The following is a 26,502-nucleotide window of genomic DNA, read 5'->3' as shown; positions in this document are numbered from 1 at the left end:
TTTTCTCCTATTGTCTTTGAATTTTACTGATACAGTAATTTTTCATTTTTTAATGTAGCTAAGTCTTTCAACCTTTTCCTTTGTGGCTTCTGGGTATTCTATCTTTCTTGCAAAAGTCTCCCAAGGGTATAAAAATATTCTCCACATTTTTCATTTGTCATACTGACAAAAATTAAAAAGAGTGATAACACTCAGCATTGGAGGAGAGCTGGGAAATGATATTGTCATACCCTACTGGTAAGAACGTGAGTTTTGACAGCCATGGAAAATAATCCGGCTATCACTAATAACGTGTAAAAATGCACACTTCCTTTGTTTCAGCAATCCCACTTTGGGACATCTTTTCCACAAAAATAAAAACATTGGCTCACAAAAGTGTATGTACAAATATGTTAGGTTCATCAGCATTGTGTATAGGGCAAAAATGAGAAACAACTTGAATGTCAACCAGTAAGGCAACAGCTGAATGAATTGGATGACAGAGTCAAACTATAGTACGTTTTACTGTTAAGAGAACGATCTTGCAGAATTTAATGCCACAGACTGCACACTTAAAAATGGTTAAAATTGTAAATATTATGTTTGTTTTACTACCATAAGAAAAAGAAAAAATAGAATGATTTGCCTCCAGTGTCCTGGAGAAATGGCCATGAAAAATTTTAAGAGAAAAATCCATGTTTCACATAAAGTGTATGTGTGCATGTGTGTTAATAGAAAAAGGTATGAAAGGAAACAAACTAAATTTTTTTGGTAAAAATTTTATTAGTTTAAAGTGATCTCTATACCCAACATGGGGCTCAAATTCACAACCCTGGGATCAAAAGTCACATTCTCCACTGACAGAACCAGCCAGGTACCCTGGATACAAATGAAATATCATTAGTGATCTCAGGGAGCATGAAGTATTTATTACTTGACTTGTAACAAGGAGCATGAATTTAGAGCTCAGACCTAGGCTCAAGTCCCAGCTCCACTACTGAATTGCTGTGTGGGCTGGAGGACTTCCGTGATAGCGTCTTCATTTGTAAAGCAGGAAGAGAGAGAGTAACTGCTCCGTGAAAACTGTCGGGAGGCATAGGTATGAGAACAGTGACTGCAACAATAAATTAGATTGTCATCATTATTGTTTCTTTTGGTGTCTTCATTACACCCTATCCATTCTTCCATCCCTCATGACTTTTATTGGAATTGTCAAAAGATTTGATTAAGAATCAGGAGAGAAAATGAGAAACAAAAACAAATTTCAAGAAGCCTAAAAATGAGGGGATTCACATCATATTTGTTTCAAATCGCACTACAGCTAGCTTGTGTCTGAGGCCATCTGAGATGTCTGAGCTTTGGCCCTTAAAGGACTGGAACAATTTTTGAGACATCCGGTCTAGATTTCTTTCTTTTCGGCCTGTCATCACATCACATCAGATCATATCACATCACATCACATTTAAGGTACTCTTTTTTTTTTTTTTAAGATTTTATTTATTTATTCGACAGAGATAGAGACAGCCAGCGAGAGAGGGAACACAAGCAGGGGGAGTGGGAGAGGAAGAAGCAGGCTCCTAGCTGAGCAGCCCGATGTGGGGCTCCATCCCAGAACGCCGGGATCACGCCCCAGCCAAAGGCAGACGCTTAGCGACTGCACCACCCAGGCGCCCCTAAGGTACTCTTAAGATTCAGAACTTAGCAGCTTTCTTCTCAACACCTCCACAACTTCTCTATTGTTCTTTGACATACCTACTGTCATCTTCCTCTTTTCTTCTGCCCAATCAACAACTTCTTGTGTGGTGAACATTTTCTCTTAGTTACTGGAACTCTCTTCTTCACTGGCAAATTGATAAGAACTGGAGTTGTTATATTTGCTTTGCGAGTCACAAACACTAGTTTATCTAATCTCAACCTTGCCACTTCCATAGAACACTAACACATTAATATTCTTTGTGTTGAGAAATTTGCAGCCTTTAGTGATTAGATTTTTTCCTTGTGCTTTACAACATTTCACATTCAACAAATCTCATTAATATTATATGTGAAATAAACCAATAACTTCTCCTGGTTTATTTTACCCTTAAAGCACTAATGTATGGAATCAGAAATCTCTTCTCAGACCAAGATGGCAATGAACTTTCCTGATAGTAAAGGGCCGTCAATTTTATTATAATGCTTGCAACTAAAACAAAACTATAGCTCTTTTCATTGATCCCCAGGATTTCTCATTTCCCTATTCCCTTCTGCCATCCCTTATATTCATTCCTTCTTTATGTTTCCTTCCTTTTCTCCTGCTCTTCTCTCTCCCTCTCCTCAAACGTTCCTCATCAGCTTCTATGTGTCAGACACTCAGTAACAAAGCTTGAGCAAAACAGACCACCTCCTCATTGTCATGGAACTTACAAATCACAGCAATAAGTGCTATAATTTCAAATAGCACCTAGTAGGAAACACAGGACCCTGTGAGAAATCAGTGTAGGTGAAGGCTTCATCCGCGAAGTGGCAGCTGAGCTGGGGTAGAAGGATGAGGAGGACTTAGCTAGACATCTCCCATTTAGAGCTCGGGGAGGGGGGGTGGCGGGGAAGAGACCAGGACTGTCATAGCACCAGTCCCCGGGGCTGCCTGCCAGAAGTGCTCATAAATATTTGTGGGAGTAAGGAACAATGGGAAAAATATCAAAGCAATGAAAATGTGTCTGCTTTGTTTTGAAACGAATCAATTAATAATGTAACCGTTACTAATTAAAAGATATCCAAAGTAAAAAACAGAAGGAGAAAAAAATGGCACAAGATGAGCAGTCAAATCACACTCAGGATATGTAGGGATTTTAGTCTCTATCCTAACAGCCATTAGAAGCCACCGAAGGGTTATTTTTTAGAGCTGATGTTTAAAAAAAAAAACCCTATTATGTTCTAAGGCTAAAGACTACTTGCATGATTTCATTTAATCCTTGAAGCAATCCTATGATAGTACTATTAGTATGCCAATTTTACAGACTGAGGACACTGAAATGTAGAGGTTGTTTGCTCAACACTGTGAATAAGTGGCAGAGGCTTGACTCCAAAACCCCTTATTCTTAACCACTATATTACACATGCTATGAGCAAGAAAGAGAAGTAGGTAAGCAAGTAGGAACAGCTGATTCTAATCTCCTTGGCAGGAACAGCCCCACTGTGGAGTTGGTAGCATAGGGGTATCAGGGTTTAATGAGCTAATCATTAAATTTAACTAATCCCCTTGGTCTGACTCCATATTAACCAAATAACCTTCTAATTATATTCTGGCTTTCCATATAGATTTTTCTGCTGGGAGATAATGCACTGACCAGCCTACACATGCATTTGTTCCAGTTGGCAATTTTATTACTCATTGTGATTTAATAAATTGGCATTCTGCTTAAAAAAAAAAAAGATGAAATACACCAAAGCAAGAAAAATTATGAAGTAGTCTTATACAGTTGGTTTTTCTGTGGTTAGTTTCAAAAATAAAAACATACATGTTATCTCTTCTGTGATTTAACCTCGCTGCCTGCTTTGAGCCACCATGGATGTGGTCAGAAAGTCTAAGAGATCCTGAGCCCTTTCTTAACCTTCTTTGTCAAAGCCCCTAGCACAACCAAAGGGCTTCCATTGTTTCCCAATGGCAAACTCCCACCTTTCCTCCCTCGCCGACAGGATTGTTCTTCAGAATTTAGCTAGTTCTCTGAGCGTTAAAGCAGCTGGAGGCTGCTCCAAGGGGTCTCATTCATCTCCCCAGGAAAACGTGCATCTTATCCTAGAAGCAGGCTATTCCCTAATAACATCATTAAGCCCGATGTTAATGCACTCGGGACCACCAGACTGCAGCCCCTGCCGAATCGCACCGAGTCTCAGCTCCCTGACAAGAGGAAGTGACACCTGCCACTTCCCTGCTCCTTCCAAACGCGGACACCATGAAATCCGTTCCGACTCCCTACTCCTTGTTGGCTCAAGTTTTGTTTTGTTCTCTTTTCTTCTCTCCCTATAATTCCCTTCATGGGCAAAACTGGGACAAACGCAGGTGGATCTTTTAAAGTGAAATGGACCATTTCATCTTAACAAGAGATCTACTTAATCACATACAAAGGCTAAAATAGGGCTTTTCCCCCAAGAAAAATATTCAACAGTCTCCTGAACAGAGGATTGAAAGGACACTCTAAAACAGTGATTATTTTCCCCTCAAGGACCTAGGAAAGTCAGCAAGTACAAGGCCAGCCTTGTCAGGGGCCTCCGTTCTTGGACAGAGAAGAGGCCGGAGCTGACGGGGCTGGAGTGCGGCCCTCGCTGCAGGAGCGACAAAGGGTAAGGGCCTCTCAGAAACTTTAGCGCTGGGGTGGAAGTAGGACCGCAATCGATGAAAGAACTCTCGTTATTCTGCTTTTCGGCCATTTTCACGACCGAGGCATTAACCAAGAAATCACTAGCAACCCTCAGGATTTCCAGCCGCCGGCAGCGCGGGGGGTGGGGATGAATAAGGCCGTGCGAAGAATCGTGCGCTGACCAGCCAAGATGGCCACTTTCACATGCCTGAGGGCCACTGGCTCCCTGTCCCCAGGGCATCTAAAGGCGGGGCCGGCCGGAAAGACCCTCGGGCAGAGCCTGAGGACAAAACCTCGGCCGATTCCCGTCGTCACCGCTGGGGGACGCGACCTCGCGGACAGATAGCTCGGTCAACGGTCGGAAGGGAAGTGCCATGTCACAGCAAGGGGAACAGCCCCATAAAGTCCTCGACGCTTTTCCTCCCACTTCGAATACAGAAGGGTACAAGGACCCCAAAAACTCGCATTTCCACTTAGCCCTTGTTAGAAGTGCTTAAGATAACTAAATATTCCGCAGGAGGGGTGCGTTACCTCCGCTCGCTCCCCCTGCCCCGCGGAGTGGTTCAGCCCGGGCTCCCCTTCCGCGCACCGCCCCTTCAGCCTACCCCGCGCGAGTGGCGCATTGGCGCGCGGCGCCGAGGGGCGGGGCCCGGGCCGGGCGCGCGCTGGCGCTGTCTATAAATACTGGGCCGCATCGCCCGCCGCCTCGTTCGCTCCGCGCCGCCCGCCTGAGCTGAGTAGAGCGCTGTCTTCTGCTTGTGCATTTCGCAGTCGTCGCCTCGCCGCTCCCTTTTTCCTCAACGCCACTTACACTCACCGCTACGAACACCAACATGAACGGGCAGCTCAACGGCTTTCACGAGGCGTTCATCGAGGAGGGCACGTTCCTCTTCACCTCAGAGTCTGTGGGGGAAGGCCACCCAGGTGAGGTGACGGGCCCTGGAGCGAAGTGAGGGGCGGGGCGTGGGCAGGGCAGGGCTGGGCCGGCCGGGATCCGCCGGCGGCGGTGCCCACGCTGGTTGCCCTCACCGGGCGGGCGGTGGGAAGAGCGGCGGCCGCGCGCCTTCCTCGTGGCGCCGCCGGTGTCGAGCGCGTGGCCGCCGCTCCCCTCCCCCTTCCTCTCCTCTCCTCCCATCCGGCCGCGCGCCTCGGCATGCGGAAGATTCCAGAAAACGAGGAGGGCGGGGGCCGGGGCAGCTGTGCTCCACTCGGGGACGGCACTCTTTCCTCATCGCCGCCCCGCCGTCTGAAAGCCCTCGAGTGGGCGACCGGCCCCGAGTGCTCGCGGCCGGTCCTCGGGAGCGCGCGCCCCGCATTGCAGCGGCAACCACGTGTTTGCCGCATGTGGCATCTGGGCCGAGGGGGAGCCGTCGGGCTCCCGGCGCGCTCGGGTGTGCGGAGTGGGGGGCCCGGGTCTCGGGACGCTTGTCGTCTCCGTTAATTCCTTGCCTTGGGCCGTTACGGCCCCCAGAAGAAGACGGACGTGCCCTTCGGCAATATATGGCCTTGCCGTCAAGGTGACAGCCTCCAACTAAATATAGCAGCGCAGGTTGGGGGAGGCCTTCCTTATTTGGACCACATTTGAAAAGGATAGGAAACATGAATTAAGTGTAAGCTCCCTTTGCGTTGGATTTCCCTTCTAAGTCTTTGGTGCTTTACCGTTAGGCACGGTTTTACCGAACGTTTCCTTCTCTGGGCTTTGTCCACTCGTCCGCCATTATGGAGATCAGTTTACACGTGAACGAGTGAAGCTGTTTCAAGGAACTTTCAATCTCAGCCTGAAAACATCACCTAGTGGAGATCACTATTTTGCTGTATTCGTTCTGCCTTTTCTTGGAATGACCACAGTGACATAGTTCTTTATGGTCTAATGGTGTTAAGGATCCAGTTTCTCTCTAGTAAGTGTACTGAGCTTCTGATGAAATCCCACAAGCAACCTAGTGGTGTAGAAGAGGACAGATGCCAAGATCCTGATGAGGGAAGGCCATGTGTCCTGGTGTGCGTTACCCACCTTCCCTTAAGTGTTGAGAACTTCACATGTATTTGATCCACCTTTTATTAATTTAATCACTTAAGTTATAGGCACTTACAGCAGTTTGTAAATTAAGTCTTGAGCCTCTGACTTGATTGCAGTACACATTCTGCTTTAATTGTTCTGGATGATTGTAGAAAATTCAGGAAAGTGGTATCTCTGGGGGAGATATTTCTGTTCTCCCACTTCTTAAGAGATGGCAATACATCGGGGAAGAAACAAGGATTCAGAATACTTTTGGACATTTTCCAGTCTGTTCAGCTCATGTTCCTGGACTACACCTCTGGCAAAATCAAATTATTTTATTCTGTTTGTAAAGTGTCCTTTGTCTAACTCTTTGACATTTTTTGTTGCTTTGATTAGTGTTCCTTAGGATCAGAGAGAAATTGGTAACAAGGAAAAAAATACCAGTACACCTTTGTGGTGGTTTAGATTTATGGTGAACACTTTAAATTGGGGGGATAAAATGTACGTATAATTGTCCTTGAAAAATAATACTGTAAAGCGAAATGTTTCCCAGCTTTGCTTTTGGGTTTGAAGACAAGCTTTCTGCTTTAACTTAATTCCAATTATGTGGCTGTTATGTTTAGCAGTGTAAATTGTTTTGCCTGGGAACTTAATTTTTCGAAATGTCTGAAATACCTTAGAGATGGGATGAAACCCTTCTAAGGTGTAAATTGTATGAATCACAGTGAATGTAAATGTATTAAACATGCTCGGCGTTCTGCTGGCTAATCTGAATTGGTGAGCTTGTGCAGCTATATTAAGACCGGTGTCAAGTTTTCAAGTAATATGCAGCATTATGTCTTGCATTTATTCTTCAGGCAAATGGTTTCTGGTAGAGCAGTGCTTTAATTAGACAGCAGTTAAGATCTCCATACTTGAAATCCCACTGAATTTTATGCTCGAAAATGGTTAAATTGGTAAATTTTATGTTCTGTAGGTTTTACCACAATTTTAAAACGAAAGCTCTCCCAAAGATCTATACTTACGAGGAGGAATGACATACTTCCATTGACAATAAGACAAAGAGATTGAGCCAGGAATCTTTTTTTCCACAGATAAGATTTGTGACCAGATCAGTGATGCTGTGCTTGATGCCCACCTTCAGCAGGACCCTGATGCTAAAGTGGCTTGTGGTAGGTTCTAAACACTGCTTGCTTCATCAATGGATGAAAAGGTAACATCATGAAAATTACTTTGTAAGAGTGACATTTGAGTGTGAATTTATCTTTTATTAGAAACTGTTGCTAAAACTGGAATGATCCTTCTTGCTGGGGAAATTACATCCAGAGCTGCTGTTGACTACCAGAAAGTGGTTCGTGAAGCCATTAAACACATTGGATATGACGATTCTTCCAAAGGTGTGTTTTAATGAGTTAGCTTTTCTAAGCTCATTTTTCCACATATTTTCAACTCTTTCTAGCTCTGTCTTTTAGAGTGTTCCTGCTAAACCATTAATTCCAGTTGTACAGTTTTACTGTTTTGTTCCAGCCCTCTTTAATTCTCTAAAAGTTTAAATTTTAGGTGTACCAGGTTTCTCTGCTATCCAAAAATGGGACGTTCCTATGAAACTTGTAAGCCAAAATGATGCAAAGCAAGGCTTCATTTTTACAGTAGACCTACATTGGTACATAGCTTTTTTTGTAAAGGCAAAAATTCTCTGCAGATTTTTTTCGGTTAGTGAAAACAAGTACTGGTGTAGGTCTTTCCTAAAAGTGAAATGGTGAAACACTAACTTTTGAAAAGGTGGGTGGGGGAGGGAAGGATGGATGCCTGTATTTGATTTCTTCAGCAGTATTTAAAAACCCCAGATACTTGTAAATAAAAGGCATTGGTATGGCTTTGTCCCCCCTCCCTTTTTTTTTTCTTAAGGCATTGTTTTGTTTGTAGGGTTTGACTACAAGACTTGTAATGTGCTGGTAGCCTTGGAGCAACAATCACCAGATATTGCTCAAGGTGTTCATCTTGACCGGAACGAGGAAGACATTGGTGCAGGGGACCAGGTACCTTGGTGTAGACTCTATCTGCATCTCTTCTAACATTAAATTCCGAAGCTTGGATTGATCACATTGACTTTTTCCTTTTTTAGGGTTTGATGTTTGGTTATGCCACTGATGAAACTGAGGAATGTATGCCTTTAACTATCGTCTTAGCACACAAGCTTAATGCAAAATTGGCTGAACTACGCCGCAATGGCACTTTGCCTTGGTTACGCCCAGATTCTAAAACTCAAGTAAGTGATGATTATAAAGCTGGATTTACACGTACTGTACAGAACATCAGTAAAGTTGTTTAAAGCTAACTGAAAAAAGACCGGTATTTATCCTTCGTATTGTAATTTAGCTTTGTCTTGGCTCTCTATCTAGTAAACTAATGTTCTGATCATCTGCTTTGCCTTCAAGGTGACTGTGCAGTACATGCAGGATCGAGGTGCTGTGCTTCCCATCAGAGTCCACACAATTGTTATATCTGTTCAGCATGATGAAGAGGTTTGTCTTGATGAGATGAGAGATGCCCTAAAGGAGAAAGTCATCAAAGCAGTTGTACCTGCAAAATATCTTGATGAGGATACAATCTATCATCTACAGCCAAGTGGTAGATTTGTTATTGGTGGGCCTCAGGTAAGGCCTTATGATACAATTTGACTTTTTTGAATTTTGTAATGGTTACTTGCTAATTTGGTCACTACCGCCCCCCCCTTTTTTTAAGATTTTTGTAAGTCTGAATGTGAATCTTCTGAGGATATTTGCTGAGTAATACAGAATAGGTGTTTAACAAACCTGATCTAGAACCATATATTGGAAAGCACTAGGCATAAAGTGACTTTAATCCTGTAATTTCAGGGTGATGCTGGTTTGACTGGCCGGAAGATCATTGTGGACACTTATGGCGGTTGGGGAGCTCATGGAGGAGGTGCCTTTTCAGGAAAAGATTATACCAAGGTGGACCGTTCAGCTGCTTATGCTGCTCGTTGGGTGGCAAAATCCCTTGTTAAAGGAGGTCTGTGCAGAAGGGTTCTTGTTCAGGTATATACTCTTTTGTGTAACTGGAGTGATGAGAAGGCATGCAAGTGGGAGGGCATTTAGCATAGTATTTATTTTTTTTAAATACCAGCGTATTACATAAGCATGTGGGTCTTTTAATCACTGACTCTTATGACATTTGAATCCTTTTAGGTCTCTTATGCTATTGGAGTTTCTCATCCATTGTCTATCTCCATTTTCCATTATGGCACCTCTCAGAAGAGTGAGAGAGAGCTATTAGAGATTGTGAAGAAGAATTTTGACCTCCGCCCTGGGGTCATTGTCAGGTAAAGATGGTAAAGCCTATTGCTAGTGAAAAATGAGGGTGTGGGTGTGTGTGTATATAAATATATTTCTGATATATTCAGATCAGAAGGTGAAGGTATGAAGACTTCTCAAGTGGGGAAATGTTTTAATTCCTAGAACTGTTGGTGTTGTCTTTAAATTGCCTTTAGTAAAGGCTTATGTTAGGAACAGTCTAAAATTACAGTGCTCCATGGCTTAGACTAACCACCCTAGAAAGTTTTCCACTTGATATGGGGATTTGTTCTTGTGTTATCTAAGGATGTTTATTTTACTTAAAAGAAATTAGTACAGATAAGTGGGATATTCAAGGCTGCTATAAAGAAAATAAACAGGGTGTGGGCATGGGACCTTGGTAAGTATGCCATGATCTCAGATGAGCTTTTGACACGTGGAATTTCTCAGAATAATGACAAGTTTTCATATTTGTTGAGCCAAGGATGGAAAAACAAGAACTGTAGTTACTAATAAGGACTGTGCAAGGAGTTTGGACACCAGGGAAGTAACAAACACTTCTGCCACAAACTTTTTTCCTAGCAAACCCCAGAGAACTGAACTCATTTGCCAGAACTCTTGAAAATGAGTCTTGCTGATTGTTTTGCTTTATTTTAATTGAATGCTACATATTAAGTTACGGACTTGTATATTCCAGGGATCTGGATCTGAAGAAGCCAATTTATCAGAGGACTGCAGCCTATGGCCACTTTGGTAGGGACAGCTTCCCCTGGGAAGTGCCCAAAAAGCTTAAATATTGAAAGTGTTAGCCTTTTTTCCCCAGACTTGTTGGCGTAGGCTACAGAGAAGCCTTCAAGCTCTGAGGGAAAGGGCCCTTCTTCCTAAATTTTCCTGTCCTCTTTCAGCTCCTGATCAGTTGCAGTCACTCCTAGTCAATGACATGAATTTTTAGCTTGTGTGGGGGACTGTAAGTTGGGCTTGCTATTCTGTCCCTAGGTGTTTTGTTCACCATTATAATGAATTTAGTGAGCATAGGTGATCCATGTAACTGCCTAGAAACAAACCAACAACACTGTAGAGTAAATAATGCTTTTTGAAATTGAACCTTTGTGCCCTATCACCCAACCTTCTAAAATCCTAATTGCATTGACTTTCCCACCAAATGCTGAAAATGTCCTGTAATGTGCACGTAAAGTACTTGTAGTTCCATTATAGCCTCTGTCTGGCAATGCCATAGCCCTGTCAGCATGAATTTGTAATGTCTTGAGCTCTATTATGAATGTGAAGCCTTCCCTTATCTTCCCTATAACTTGATCCATTTCTAATTATGTAGCTCTTTGTCAGGGAGTGTTCCCTATCCAATCATTCTTGCATGTAACGCAAGTTCCAGTTGGAGCTCTAGCCTGACAAAAAAAAAAAAAAAAAAAAGGCAGTTACCATTAAACCATCTCCCTGGTGCTTATGCTCTTAATTGCCATCACTTAAATAGCACCAAATCAAAATCTCTCCACTTTTCAGCTGTCTTTTGGAGGACGTACGTAATAAGGTTTTTATTTAGTAAACCAATCCTATGCATGGTTTCAGCACTAGCCAAACCACCAACTCCTAGCTCTAGAAAAACAGGCACTTGGCACCCTTGTGATGTCATACAGAGAAGTCACAGGGCAGTACCTGAGGGTCTGTAGGTTGCACACTTTGGTACCAGATAACTTTTTTTTTTCTTTATAAGAAAGACTGAGTACTCCACACTGCACAATAATTCCTCCCAGGGTTTTAACTTTGTTTTATTTTCAAAACCAGGTCCAATGAGCTTTCTGAACAGCTGGTGTAGCTACAGAGAAACCAGCTTCCTTCAGAGAGCAGTGCTTTTGGCGGGGAGGAGGAAATCCCTTCATACTTGAACATTTTCTAATTGCTTATTTATTGTATTCTGGGGTATGGCGTAAGTACAGAGAAGCCATCACCTCAGATGGCAGCTTTTAAAAGATTTTTTTTTTTTCCTCAACACCATGATTCCTTTAACAACATGTTTCCAGCATTCCCAGGTAGGCCAAGGTGTCCTACAGAAAAACCTTGGGTTAGACCTACAGGGGGTCTGGCTGGTGTAACAGAAGGGAGGGCAGAGCTGGTGCGGCTGGCCATGGAGAAAGCTGACTTGGCTGGTGTGGTACAGAGAAGCCAGCTTGTTTACATGCTTATTCCATGACTGCTTGCCCTAAGCAGAAAGTGCCTTTCAGGATCTATTTTTGGAGGTTTATTACGTATGTCTGGTTCTCAATTCCAACAGTTTAATGAAGATCTAAATAAAATGCTAGGTTCTACCTTAACTGTGTCAATTATTCTTTGAAAGTGTTTTGGTATGAATATGATCTGAGAACATATTCTTTATCCCTGAATAATTGTAATCTTCCCATGGTTCAGGGAAATCCCCTCAAACCCCTTCAACCATGACTGCAAACACTTCAATAGGTTTGTAAATCCTATCCCTAGCACTAAGAAAAATATCCCAAGATTTGATCTGTTTGTCCAGCCTTTTTGGCTGATGCAATGCCCAGGATCCATGTGTCCTTACTCTAACAGCCATTCAACTGCCAGGAATGTTTTAAAATTGTCCAAGATTCAAGGACATAAAACATGGAGGGAATGGTAATGTTCAGCCTTGAAAACTTAAAACCCATTATCTAGCTTTCCAGTGTGAAAAAGTTTACTTAAATATGCCTTAAGTATTCATCCCTTTATTATAAACAGGTTAAAGGCTGCAGTTACATGTTCAGTACATGACACAGTTGGCAAAATTTTTGAACAGTGGCCAGGCCAGGTTCTAATCCATCTTACAGCTAAAGTGAAAATTTGAACATAAAATTCCAGTGAAGATGCTATAAGTTTCTAAAACCTTTATTCTGAGTTTGTAGAGGTCTACACAAGAACTCAAACCATCCCTTTTTAAGCCTAGGAGCTAAAGTACAGACAGCCATTTGGCACATGGTTATAACAGCATGTATGAAAATCAAGCGGTGGTTCAACTTTTTACTGTTTTAACCTATAAATGTGAGAACCAAGGAATGCTTGATTACACCTATTTGGAGGCTTAAAAATTTATAACTCTGTTGGGAGGGGAGGCAAAGTTAAATCTGAGTGTCTTTAAAAGTTTCAAAAGGCCCTTTTTTAGAGAACAATGCACTGCTATCTAACCATGCTGGTCAAATAAGGGGAATGGAGAGAAATCGGGTGCCTGTAGGCTGGGGATAGCACCAGAGAAATTAAGGTTAGGTTCAGTATTTGCTGGGAAGATACCGGACCTCAAGGAGCTTGGAGAAGGATCTTTTGTAAAGGCCCTCTCTTCTGCCTAATATGGGGGGAAAAGATTCTAAAAATAAGGTGAAGAAATAGTAACCAGCCCAGGGAGAAGAGAAGCAAAGGTGTCAAATGGGGTGATGGTGACTGCAAATGGCTGAATATCAAAGCACGCCATGTTATAGAAGGAAAGGTCAAATGTTTGGGTTAGAATGAAATTAATGACTACAAAGTTTTGAAGGGATGACCTGGCCAGGTATAAAAGATCCAAATACTGGGAGTAGAAAGAAGTGGAATACTAAAGCCTGGCTAAAAGGACTTGAGGGGTGCCTGGGTGGCTCAGTTGATTGGGTGTCTGCCTTTGGCTCAGGTTATGATCTCCAGGTTCTGGGATTGAGCCCTACATTGGGCTCCCTGCTCAGAGGGGAGTCTGCTTCTCCCTCTCCCCCTCCCCACTGCTTGGGCTGTCTCAAATAAAACCTTTAAAAAAAAAAGGTTGAGAGCCCATTCCTACAATGGCTGCACAGGGCCTGATTCCTCCTGAAATCTGAACTTTATTCCAATGAACAGCTTTTCTCATAAACAGTATTAAGATGACCACCTTTCACTCCATCGCACCCCAACATATTCAGAAAAAGGTTGGTATACTAACAGTTCTGGGATAGCATCCTTACCTATATTAAAACTATTGTAAGAGTCCCTTCCCCAAATGAAGAACTACTTTTCTTACCAGTCAAGTAATGGGGTGGGGGGGGGAGGGGCAGGCCTAGTGCAGGGGAATAGAAGATAGCTGAACTTACTAGCAAAGGACATTGTGCCAAGGTATATTGTGTCCTTGAGATCTGCAAAACTATTAAAAATCAGTGTTTCCCCACACTATTCTTACCAAGCGATCAAGAAACCCTGTGGCACAGCTACCGCTGGCTAACCCACACAATGCCTTGTAGGAATCCGGCTTCAGTGGGATGCCCTTATTCAGGCCCAACCTGCACAAGTGCACCTGCTCTGGTCTATCTCTACCTAGACTCCAATATAAAGGGTGAAAAAACACAGAGGTAGTAGAGATGAATAGATTGAAGAAGAGGTAGAATTGATACAACCTGGAATTTAAGAAATGTGAGAAAAAAGGAAGACTCAAGACTGAGGATTCAGATGGTCAAAAAAATGCAGTTGCCACGCACTAATGAAGGTGAAGCAGGTCTGAGTTGGGGATGAATGTAGTTCTGTTTAGGTCGGAGTCTGAAAGCTTTGTGGGATATCTAGGTGGAGCCAGTTAGGTCCAGGGCACAGGAAAGAAAGCCAAGCAGCAGCATCACTGGAAACCATGAGGTGGACATCATCATCTCAAGTGTGTGTACAGCGAGAAGGCAGCTGCCTAGGAAAGAACCACTGACCGAGGAGGTGGGGGTGGGGTGGGGCATGGGAAGCAAAGTCTGAAAATAGAGACGCCATCCTTTATCAAAGTTACTGGGACTACCAATTTACTGCTAGTCTTTGCTATGAGGCCATGAGCACCCAGAGCAGGAGCCTTCCCCCCCCCCCTTTTTCTCTATGCATTCTTACTTCCTAGCCCAATGCCAGGGCCCGGCGTTTGAGTTTTCAAGGAATTGTGGTGCTTCCTCAATCACTCTCTACATCCAAACCTACAAAATAACTGCAAACATACCCTAATCCATCATCAAGTTTGGTTAATTCCTACTTCACATCACCTTCTGCTCATCAAAGGCTAGGATAATGCTAAATACACTATGCTTGAGGGAACTACTACCAATCATCTAACTTTCCTTATTAGTTTAACTTTGTCCTATTCTAACTATTCTCATAGCTGCTAGCGAAAAACTTACTGGCTGTATACATAATAGGAACAATGAAAAAACCACAACTGTAGGAAAAGAAAATTACTCTGTGCGTTAAGAACTTGATCCTAATCTTACCTGTAACTAAGACAAATTTGAAGCTACATTATTTCATAATTATTGTCAGTGATTCTGCAAATTACAAGAGGCAGGGTATGGGACCTTAAGTCAGACGACATTCAAACCACCAATACATCTCTTAACCAGGTGTTGTCTTTGAGCAAATTATATTGTCTCTGAGCCTCACTTTCTCCAACTATAACACAGGGCTAATGGCCAGTAAGGACTAGATGCAGGAACGCAGGCACAATGCTTCACACAGTGCCTAGCACGTAACAAGTACTTAAGAACAGTTGGGTATTATTGTCATCATGGTACATTAAATCTCTTTCCCCAAGGAGCCAGTCACTTTAAACCCTACTCTTACCACTTTATCCTAGAAGGGTGTTTTCATATTGCTTTTAAACCCCTCCTAGCCCCTCAATCTTGATTCGATAAATCTTATCCTTGCTTCACTTCCTTGGCTCCTCTAAGGTATCCCCTCTGAATTTAAAAGAACCATAGGCAAGGAAAAAATGTATAAAATATCAATCTCTTCACATTTCCACTGCATAGGTTAATGGTCCTATGACTGGTTGCTCCCACATCTGTACCCAACATCTGCCCCCGTCAGAACTCTGAGTGGACAGGGTCAGAATTCGGCTCAGGAGGATTAGAATTTGAAGAATCTGTGCTTGAATGACTCGACTCTCCAACCGGCTCAAAGGGTCGCAAGTTTGCGTAAGTCACCTCTTGGGCCAGCTGCTCCAGGGAAGGGCGGCCTAATACCAGATTTCGAAGTGAGATACAAGTCATCAGGAAGCTGAAAAAGAGGGAAAAGGTCACCCAGTCTAAACTCCTGTTTCTATGTAGGAATTCCTGCCAAAGCCCTAAGGACTATCTGATGCTACCTTTTCTCATTCAGGAATAGGTGAAAATATTGCCCCAGTGACCCACCCATCCCAGCTGGAAGGGGCCCCACTCTTCATATGGTCTGGTAAAGGAGTCCAGAGTGGGGTAGGGATAACCCACAAGAGGCTGGTGATAAGCTGAGGCGGAACAAACGGCAGGCCATCAGACACAGGGCACTTACTCTTCCATTAAGTCAGGGAAAGGGGACTGGAGAGGGAAAAAGATACTTAGCACTAGACTGTCCTTTCCTGGGAGAGTACTATCCCCCTGCCCGCCCCCACCCCGCCATTATCTTCACCAGAGAAAAGTTATCCAACTGGCAAGCATCTGATGGCAATGACTAGTACTGCTGTGGAAAACCTACCTGCGACGAAAGATATAGAGCTTCCGCAGCAAGAAGCGGAGGAGTCGCTCGTGGAAAGGGGTATTTCTCCGGCGTTCAAGCTCCTGGAGCCTTCGCTGGCGTCTAAGAAAGGTCTGAACCAGTGGTGTTGGCTCAGGGCCCCCTTGTACTTCCCCTTCCAGCAGAGGCTGCAGCTCTGGAGGTAGAGGCCCCGTTTCTGCCCAGAAGATGGCAAAAAGAGAAATCGCTGAGATTATTCTTTTAGAACTCTCACCAGCTAGAAGCTTCCAGTTCATTCTTTAATGGCTCGATACTCATGCACAGCCCTGATTTCTCATAACCAGGTGCTTTCTCAGCCCAACTCTTCATATACTCACCAGTTCCATTCTCCACCTTCTCCTTCAATTCCTGCAGATATGCCAGGTCTTGCTCCAGGGCAAGCTCTGTAGTATTGACGTAGATGTACATGTAGCAGGAAGGACCGGGGGAGATCGTATACACCTTGTGGTATTCACCAGCAGGCAACTGACAAGGGCGAGGAAGCAGATATATGTCACTCCCTACCCTTTCCCTCAGCAGCCTATGTGCTTCCTACACTACCTACTTTCTGGACCCCAATCCACCCCCACCCCCCTACTGAGGCACTTTCTTCTCATTGTGTTTTGGAGTTCAAAGGAAATGACTTCCAGAATCCTGGATGAGGCTACTCACAGCCCCAGGGCCCTTGCTTTTTGAGCCCCACTTTAAAGCCCATAATAAATTAACTCCACTCTTCTAAAATTTCTGCCATTGTTAATTCCAGTAAAATACCTGCATTTTTTCTCCTTCCTTAAGAGTCTGATTCTTCTGTTCTGCCACAAGCTCGACAGTCACCTCCCCCTGCAGCAGCTGAATGCTAGTGTTGCCCAGGTCTTCACTCACAAAATTCTCTAGGTGCAGCCCTGCCAGGGGCAACAGAGTTCCCCATCCCATCCTATGGAAGATGAAATCACTCCCAGCCAGAACAGACGTCACACCTTTACCACCACCACCCCTCGGGTTTCAAGAACATTCCTCCCACCAGGAATGCCCCTCCCCACTCTACCACATGCAGTGTCCCCAGTCAAGGAAGCCACAGGGAAAGACAGAAAAGCTTTCTCTGCTTTCCTCCATACCAGGGAAATCCGCAATGAAGACCACCTCAGTGTGGTTGTCTAGGCTGCTCTTGATTTCCTGTAACTTGGTCCTCCAGGGAGACAGGTCCATCAAGAGTGGCTGAAGCCAAGGTGTACGTTGGAAGGGGGACCAGGCGGCCTGCACGATGTCCACACGAGGGTCAAAAATCCTTAGGAAAGAAAACCATGTTCTAAGGAGACCACAGCCACCTACCTACTGGAATTTCTGGTTCTGTTCCGTTCATCATTGTTCCCAGAGGGAACAGGGTTTCCAGATAGAAGAAATGGCTTATGCCAGCATGTTATTGCCATTCTGGGGCACAGAGAGAAGAGGAAAGAGATTCTGGGTATAGGGAAAGAATGAGGGTTAGTGGCCACCAGAGGAGAATTGTGTTAACAGCTTCTTAAAAAATAAAAGGTCAGTAGTTACCTTTTCTTCTGGTTGATGGTGCCCCCTGCTGGAAGCAATCAGCTATGCCCACAACCAGGTGAATAGGAACATGCACCAGAGGGACAGACAGCCTTTTAAGCAAGACAACACTGGGGAGCATGGGCTATTCATTAGGTAAAAGGAGTGGGACTTCATTTTTCCCCTTCTCTGTTCCCCTTGCCCACCTCTGCTGGAAGCGGTCATTGATGGAGACCCAAATATCAAAGTAGATCTGGGGCTCAGTGACATTGTACTTGGGAAGCAGGTGGCTCAGGCAAGTGGCATATTGCTTCAGCATGTCTGCGTGATCCTTCCATCGCCGGCTCTGTGTGAATACCTGCCCCAAACCCCCACATTAGTCCCACCTCATCGTGGTCAACCTCCCAGACAGGTCATGCACTGCCAATGGCACTAAGAGATCCCTGCCTGGTACCTGTTTTGACCAGGAAAATAAAACCCTGAACTTGTCTTTGGGGAAGAATTTTTCAGTGCTGGGCTTTTTAATACTTACCTTTCCTAAACCTACTTTCAATTCAAAGGAAGTGAACGGCACTGCTCTATTTCAACTTCGACAAAAGAAGGGTCAACCTGGCTCCTGAGCAAGGGCAGAGTGGACCCAAATGTGTTTTATTTTATAATTATGTTTAGGACCAAATCAGACCCCGATGCTCCAGGGAGCTCTGAAGAACTCTAAGTCGTCAACATCAGATATCTCACCCCAGGGTTAAGGTAGCCCAGCTCGCCAGTGCGGCCGTCACGGTAGGTGATCTTCACGTGCTGGTGGGAGCGTGAGTGCACCATCATGTCCCAGGAATAGCCATACAGCCCATTCGTCCAGTTGTTATAGCCCTGAGAAGGCAGGGCAGAGGCAGTCAGCCCAACTGTTCTCATATTAACCCCATCCTCAACCAACACAGGGCTGTGAAACGAGCCCCCCACTTTCCCTCATGCTGTGCCCTCTGCCACCTCCCAGGCTAACCCCAGGCCACGCATACCTGGGTGAGGAAATGGGAATAGGGCAGGAAGAGCTGCTCCAGGAGGTAGAGCAGGGTGAAGGCAGCACCTAGCTGATGGCGCAGCCCTGGCTTTTGGCCACCTTTGGCCCGGCTCCTCTTATACACGCAGGACACACTGGGCTGAGGGGCAGCCTTGAGGGGCAGTAGTTCCTGCAGCCTTTCAGGGAAGCGAGATACTAGCTTCCGGGGCCACTCAGGGGAGCAGAAGAGAGGGCTGCTGGCCAGCATGACGTAGGGGAACATACCTAGAAAAGGAGGGAGGAAATAAGCATTTCAGGAGTTTGGCTGGGGGGAACATGGGTAATCCCCTCAAGCCCTCTCCTTTAGGAATCCTCTCCCACGTATTCCACTTGTGATGAAAGAAGCTCTTAACTAAAGGAGTCTTACTTCCCCGAGACGCCTTACTCCGCAACATACGAGCTGAGCCCAGAGGCCCCTGTCCTCCGCTCCCGTTTACTGCCATTTCAGTGACTGCCTCTGGCTCAGTGCAGCTCCGGCTGCCATGGCCATCTCCCACCCCTCGCACACCTGTGGCGTCCCACCTCCTACCAGACCACAGGTACTGACCAATGCTGAAAAGCTGGGAATTCATGCAGTGGAAGTAGGACACGAAGAGGAGGCCAATGGACCTCGAGGCATCAAAAAAGAGCAGGAAACCAGCTGAGAGGTCGAGCAGCAGTCCGCACCAGTGCACCACTAGTAGACTGGTCATCTCCTCGGACAATACTAGCCTGCAGACACCGGAGACAAAGGTCAGGCACCAGCCCACTAGAGAACCCAGCATTTACGGCACGATCACAGTGAATCTACCTCCGCTCACCCCGTCCTTACCAAAGGAAGTACCCTAGCAGGTGGGTAGAGGAACTCTACATAAAGACACCCTATGGCAGAGTTTCCAACCCCCTTTCATTGACACACACTTAAGGTGTTCAATTTTTTTCAGTATACCCTATGTGCTAACCAAGGGCAGTTTTCAAGGGCGAATCTGATTGAGAAGTGAGTGTATTTGGTGGGGGTGCTGATGAGGGGTGGGGGTGGTAGATTCTTCATGGAGGTTATAAATGAGAAGAAACTTTAAAAGGTGAATGCCTGACTAACATAATAAAATCAAACTTTTGGAACTGGGAAATAACAGGGAAGAGAAAAAAGAACAAAGTAAAATATGATAACAGGAAAAACAGGAGGAAAGGAGAAATCAAGAGTTTTCTAAAAGGTGGCAACAACGGCTTTGTCAGGGCAGGGACTGTCCATCTTCTAAGTCCACTGGCCGAGGAGTCCTGGCGAGAGGCTAGGGTGGCCACCCAGGGACAGGGGCCCCACCCATGGCAGCTGCTGGGAGCATGGACTCATTCACCAAGTCACCTTATTCGGATTCTTTCCTTCCCTTTTGTTTTTAGGTTTTTTTCCCCTTCATTCTGGCCCCTACCACACAACTCCCAGGGGCAGGTAAGACCTTGATGTTTTGGTATCACTGACTCCGCCTTCTGCTGAAGAGAAAGATGAGCGACAGAGGAAAGCATGTGGCAGGTTCAGGCAAAGTGGGAACAGCAGCTGTTCCACAGACCTGAGGGAGGTGAGTCACCCGCTGTGTACCTGTGCCGCAAGGAGAACTCTGCTCTGACTGCCACTCACTTGAAAGGACCGAAGAGCCAGTGCCGGGACAGATATTCCATGGAATAGCCTTCAACCCAGTCTGCATCCAGCTTTTTCACACCCGCAATGAAGTACACAATGAAGATCTGCAAAGACAAAATGCAAAGCAAATGTTCAAACAAGAAAGAACCTGGTTTTCTACAGACTAGCAAAAATGACCTACGTTCTGATCCGAGTTCAGGGCCTAAAGAAGATTAGATTCATTCACTTAACTCATCTGAGATCTTCACTTGTCCAACAAGTATTTAAGGACATTCTACCAAAGCTAGGCACAGTATTAGGTCCCAAAGGAAGTCAGGAAGCATAGATCTCTCATAGGGTGCTCATCTAGCCAGGACAAAGCTCTATCCTTTCCATGACGAGGCGAGAGAACCCACAGACCAGGGGACTGGAAACGAAAGAGTCAGCCTCGCTTTCCAGCAAAAGGGAGAAAAGGGAAGGTCTGGGGAGACAGTACAGCACTGTCTGGCAGCAGGATGGTCATGCTGACAGTAGCTGTCGAAGAACACCCCCTTTCCTAAAATCCTGTACCTGGCCACGCAGCACCGCGTAGTTCCAAAGGGGCACATGGGCATTCCGCAGGCCGTCCACAGACCTACACCGAGGGAAGTAAGGATTAGGGACAGCTTCCTAGTCCAGCACATTCCTACCTTTCTTTTTAAGTGTAATTATCTATCCCAGGACATCTCCCATATCCTCTCTGGTACTCTGGGATGTTCTGAGGCTCCTTACAATTACATGAGCAAATTTAACAGAAACAGAAATATTACTAGTGGGTTAGAACACACAGTTCAGTGTTTACCATTAGTTAGTTAGTAAATTAGTCTGTCTTAATGGAACAAATCAGGAAAAGGATTACAATGCTTCAGAATATGACTGAATTTGAAAAAGAATGAATTTGAGGGAGTGTTTGAAAAGCAAAAGGTGTACGTAACTATATAGGATATTTAAGAAAAAAAGTTTTTAATATCCAAAACAAACCGACATCTCAGAGACCTAGATGCCAGGGTCTAGTGCTGGAGGGCACCTTGGGAGAGAACCGATAAACCCAAGATACTAAGACTAGATATATTCTGGAAGGCAGAAGCAAAGCAGGTTTCAAGAAGACAATGAACGAGCAGAGAGGTTGGGAAGGGGGCAGCTTACAACTTGCCGTTGAGAGGCTCATGGCATCATAATGAGGAAAAATTTAAAGTGTTTCGTATAGTGCCTGCCCACGTGGAAAGCCCTGAGTAAGGGATAAGAATTTTTTCAAATTGTGTAAAAATCATAAAAATGAAACTTTTCAGGAGTACTCTGTCAAAACTGTCTCTTAATTTTATATGATCAGAGCTGGGCATTCTCAATGAGTTTAAAGGTTTACAAAGGGGTATCTGTAGGTATAATTAATGACAGAAATCACTAACAAATTCAACGTTTGAGATTTTTTTTCCCTATAGCCATCTTACTGACATCTCATATTTGCTTTTCACTTAATGGGAAGAACCCCTAGAGGTCATCTGCTCTGCCACCCTACCTCCAAATCCCTTCACCACCTCCCCTGAGAGATGGTCACCTAAGCCAGAGGTGGGGGAGGGTTACCTCCTCCCAGGACAGCACTGCTGAGCAGCCCTGGTGGGCCCTCTCCTTCTGACATGACTTTGCCTCACAGCAACTTCTACTCTTGGCTCTAACTCTGCCCCTCTGGGCTCACACAGAGGAAGTCTGCTTCCTCTTCCACATGACAACCCTTGAAGTACTGAAAACATCTATGTCTGGCTTTAGTCTTCTCTTCTTCTAAGTGGATTACAGGAAGTGGATAGATCAAGGCACCTGGGGAGATATGGAAAGAGTGAAGGGGTGGGAATGGAGCCATTTTGCTTTTTATCATCCCAAGTGCCCCAACCACACTGACCCTTCCCCCTCCCAAATTCATCCAGACCGAAGTGTGACCCCGTAACTGCACTTTGCAAAGCATGGTTGAAAATACGTTTGCTGGGGCAAATTCTAGGACCTCACCGGGCCCCTACCACTGGTAACCATCCCAACCTGGCCAACACCTTCCCCTTTCCCCTAGAATCATACCAGTAGTGGTTTGCATCCATGAACGTCAGCTGAAAGGCCAACAAACCATACAGATAGGAGTGGTTGTTCCATGACGTCTTGTCCAGGAGAAACACATACCAGTATGGCAGCAGGAATAACACACAGCTTAGCCGGTAGCACAGGCCCAGCATCATGCCCAGTGCCCCTGGGATTTGTGGGGGAGAGGATTAAGAGGTCAAAGGGTCACCACAGACCCAGCTCCCCCGGGACAGGCTGTGGGTGGGATTAAGAAAAGTCATCGGACATTTTATAATCGTAAAATCAAATGAAAATCAAATGTTAGTTTAACATTTTAAAAAGACTTATGAGGTCACAGCTCAGATGACACACAGGTCAGCAGGATAAAATTAGGAATCACAGCGGAAGTGAATTAATGAACCCAAGACTGTGGTCATTCACCAGCATGCTTTGTATTTCTGTGTTTTAGGCAGGCCAGTCAATACTCCCATCTCTCCCATACTTTCCCTCACCCAGAAACATGACGGTATAGACAAGATACATCCAGTCAAGTGGTAGTGGCTGCAGGGCATCCAGCAGGGGGAAACGGCACACATCCAGCCCATCCAGGTATCTTCGGTCCAGGGAGCTGAGTCCCCGCTCTTGAGGAATGTCCAACACCATCATCAGCCCTGGGAAGGCAGTCGAGGAGGGGCCGTTAGGCCTCAGCAAAGGAAGCAGTGGAATATACTGGAATACAGTTGGGATGCACCCAGCTCCAGGATCAGATTTCTTTTTTTTTTTTTTTTTTTAAGATTTTATTTATTTATTTGACAGAACAAGAGACAGCCAGCGAGAGAGAGAACACAAGCAGGGGGAGTGGGAGAGGAATCAGCAGGCTTCCAGCGGAGGAGCCTGATGTGGGGCTCGATCCCAGAATGCCGGGATCACGCCCTGAGCCAAAAGCAGACGCTTAACGACTAAGCCACCCAGGCGCCCCCAGGGTCAGATTTCTTATGTAACCCTGGCTCTGGCTCTGGCATTTATTCATTCATTCAACAATAATTACTAAGTGCCTGCTCTGTTCTAGGCATTATGCCAGTTGTGTGATCTCAGATAGCCACTGCACTTCCCTAAGCCAATTCCTCATTCCTTATGTGAGAAAGGGACTCATATTTTACAGGGTTACAGGGGGCACCTGGGTGGCTCAGCTGGTTAAGCGTCTGGGTTAAACGCCTGCCTTAGGCTCAGGTCATGATCCCAGGGTCCTGGGATGGAGCTCCGCTCCAGGCTCTCCGCTCAGCATGGAGCCTGCTTCTCCCTCTCTCCCTCCCCCTGCTTCTGCTTTCTCTCTCTCAAATAAATAAAATCTGAAAAAAAAAATTTACAGGGTTACAAAGAGGATTAAATGAGAGAAGTGTACAAAATGCTGTAACAGCTGTTCAGGTTTTCATAATTTAAGGTCTGTCCTATGAGTACATAAAAAGTGTTCTAGAGTGGTGCGTCTAAACTTTTTTCACTTCTTTTTTTTTTTTCCCCAACTTTTTTTCATTTCCCAGCACACCCAGAAAACAATATTTGGCTTACCACACTAGAGCAAACAGAAGGGGCTACTCAGGTCTGGAAGCCAGTTCCAGTTATGGCAGGGTTTCTCAACCTCAGGACTACTCACATTTTGGGCTGGTTAATCATTTGCTGGGAGGGGCTATCCTAGGCATCATAGGTCACTTAGCAGCATCCCTGGCTCCTAAGTAGAAAGCAGTAGCCACCTATTTCCCTTCCCCCAAGTTGTGACAAATAAAAATGTCTACAGACATTGCCAATGTACCCTGGAGAGCAAAACTGCCCCCAATTGAGAACCACTGGGCTAAGCAGATTAATATTTTAGCACATCTGTAATCCATTCCAAGCATACATGCTGTGACCTATGAGTTAGGAAACTCTGGGTAAGGAGTTGCAGCCAAAATGTCTGCCCTGTCATCCCTGCTATTTCTCTGGGGTCTGGTCCTGAGTATAGTTACTTGGCAACTTCATGCCACAAGCAAGATGGGTCTCTGGTCATCTGCCTCTGTATTTCCCATGGCCTCAGATCAAAGCATTTCTGGCCTCCAACCCTAATCAGAGGAGACGAAGGTGGATTTGATCCTAAACTCCACAAATATCTCTTCCAGAAAATCAGTACCTTCAGCTCTGAAGAAAAGGGAGGCAAGTCACTAAGTAACCAAGAAACGCACAAGGGATGGTTATTGTCCCACCCACCACCACACTGGTCCCTCCAGAAACCCGATTTACCAAAGAGAAAACGGAAGACAGCCAGGCTGGCAGGATCTGTTGGTCGATTCAGCAGGGTCACCAGCCTTCCCCAGCTGGAAACATCTGTCCACTCAAACCCCAAGAGTGTCCCCATTCCACTGCCCTGGCTGGGCCCTGAAGACTGTCCAGCCTTATCTTTCTGTACTTTATCTGCAAACAACAAACAGAAAGTGTATGTGCAGGTGTGGGGGTGGAAGTGCTTTAAAATCGGCTCTTCCCCAAATCACAGAAATCACGGCCCCTAGAGCCCCAGGGTTTCTCCCCCTGATTTCTGACTACTAGAAACACCCTCTCAGTGCCAGATCCCTCTGGATCTCCCAACGTCCCAGCACCTCTCTCAACTACAGCCCCCTAACCGACGCAAAGCGTCCCGAGTGTCACCATCACCCCAAAGCCGTGGACTGCAATCTCTCTCTACAAGCCCCTTCCAAACAGAGACCCCTTTCCCAGGGTCCCACAGGGCAGTCCTACCGCCCCCGCCCCTTTGAGACAGAGCCCCTCTCTGCCTCCACCGCATGGGAGGACTCTCAGCCTACGTGAGTCCGGCTGGACCCGCGCGGACCGGGCAGACACCGCCATGGCTCCGCTGAGGTAAGACCGCCAAAGGAGTGGCGGCCAAGCAGGGAGCGGCGCGAGGAATCACTTCCCTAAGCCCCGCCTCCCCGACACGTCAGCACGCGCGCGGCCGGCCGGAAAGCGCTGGGACTGTCGTGAAGGGCTCTCGGCGGCGGCGCCTGTTCTCTGCTTGGCGGCAAAGGGCGGAGCGAGGAGCCTTGGAGTAGGGGGGCAGGGAGCTCGGCCTGGTCTCGTCTTACTCAGTGACGGAGGAGGAGCAAGGATGCTCCCAGACGCGCCTGTCTTCAGCCGCTGGACCAGTCTCGCCGTGAAGCGTCCCAAAGCCCCTGGCGCTTTCAGCCCTAAGAAGTCTCAGAGTCCTGACCACTTCCTTGGGTCCCCCCTCCGCCCCCATTCGGTCTCTCCAGGTTGTAGTGGCCTTGCGGTGCTCCCTGACGTGAGCAATACGGGTGCAAATGTCAGACTCTTTTCCCCAAGAGGTCGACCACTGAGTTGAAGACGCACCTGGGAGGGTTGTCCCGGCGTAGGGAGAGGGTGCGAGTACCTTTTTTCTCTCTTACAGTACCGGCCAAGAACCAGAGGTTTGAAATCAGCTGGGGGAACCGGAACGACACAACCGCAGGGGGATGTAGAATAGGGACAGTGCGTAGAGTGTGGTCCATCAGGGAGGATTCCTAGAGGTGAGTCTTGAACAGCACTGCAATATCTAATTTTCTGCCCTGGGACTGCACAAGTAGTACTGTCTTATTTTATATGCAAATCTAATGTCTGGATTCATTGGAAACAGCTGGATTCTCATATCTGCTTCTGCGTTTGATCTGGTGTTGATCGAAGTATGTGAAGGAAATCTGGCCTCAGATACTTAGTTGGAAAAAGGAAAAGCACTTTATTTATTTATTTATTTATTTTTTTGAAAGAGTAGTATGGTTTATTATGTCTTACAAAAAATATAGGTCCTGTACTATGCAAAAAATGAATTTTATTTCCTTCTGAGGCACTTGCTTCTCTACTTTTTTTTTTTTTATGATTTTTTATTATATTATGTTAGTCACCATACAGTACATCCCCGGTTTCCGATGTAAGGCTCGATGATTCATTAGTTGTGTATAACACCCAGTGCACCATGCAATACGTGCCCTCCTTACTACCCATCACCGGTCTATCCCATTCCCCCACCCCCCTCCCCTCTGAAGTCCTCAGTTTGTTTCTCATAGTCCATAGTCTCTCATGTTTCATTCCCCCTTCTGATTACCCCCCCC

At 45.6% G+C, this 26,502-nt stretch overlaps 2 protein-coding genes across 2 annotated transcripts; one reads left to right on the top strand and one right to left on the bottom strand.

Annotated features, from left to right (window-relative positions):
- Positions 1-5,031: 5,031 nt before the first annotated feature.
- Positions 5,032-11,962, top strand: MAT2A (methionine adenosyltransferase 2A). The gene is made up of 9 exons (XM_008700068.2): positions 5,032-5,243; positions 7,413-7,490; positions 7,593-7,715; positions 8,245-8,357; positions 8,444-8,587; positions 8,757-8,975; positions 9,198-9,380; positions 9,531-9,664; positions 10,333-11,962. Exons 1-9 carry the CDS (start codon positions 5,153-5,155, stop codon positions 10,433-10,435), a joined length of 1,188 nt encoding a protein of 395 aa, XP_008698290.2. The 5' UTR covers positions 5,032-5,152; the 3' UTR covers positions 10,436-11,962.
- Positions 11,963-12,350: 388 nt separating this feature from the next.
- GGCX (gamma-glutamyl carboxylase) lies at positions 12,351-25,336 on the bottom strand. Its single transcript, XM_008700507.2, has 15 exons — positions 25,204-25,336; positions 24,647-24,817; positions 22,888-23,046; positions 22,397-22,562; positions 20,864-20,927; positions 20,312-20,418; positions 19,247-19,410; positions 18,659-18,924; positions 18,381-18,512; positions 17,849-18,000; positions 17,234-17,403; positions 16,890-17,020; positions 16,457-16,604; positions 16,101-16,296; positions 12,351-15,647 (listed from the first exon to the last, which is right to left on the bottom strand). Exons 1-15 carry the CDS (start codon positions 25,244-25,246, stop codon positions 15,455-15,457), a joined length of 2,262 nt encoding a protein of 753 aa, XP_008698729.2. The 5' UTR covers positions 25,247-25,336; the 3' UTR covers positions 12,351-15,454.
- Between the last annotated feature and the right edge of the window lie 1,166 nt (positions 25,337-26,502).

This window comes from Ursus maritimus, unplaced genomic scaffold (assembly GCF_017311325.1).
Source record: "Ursus maritimus isolate PB19 unplaced genomic scaffold, ASM1731132v1 scaffold_6, whole genome shotgun sequence".
NCBI classification, from domain to species: Eukaryota; Metazoa; Chordata; class Mammalia; order Carnivora; family Ursidae; genus Ursus; species Ursus maritimus.
The sequence above is the reverse complement of the archived record's forward strand: the minus strand, read 5'-3'. Positions and strand labels throughout refer to the sequence as shown.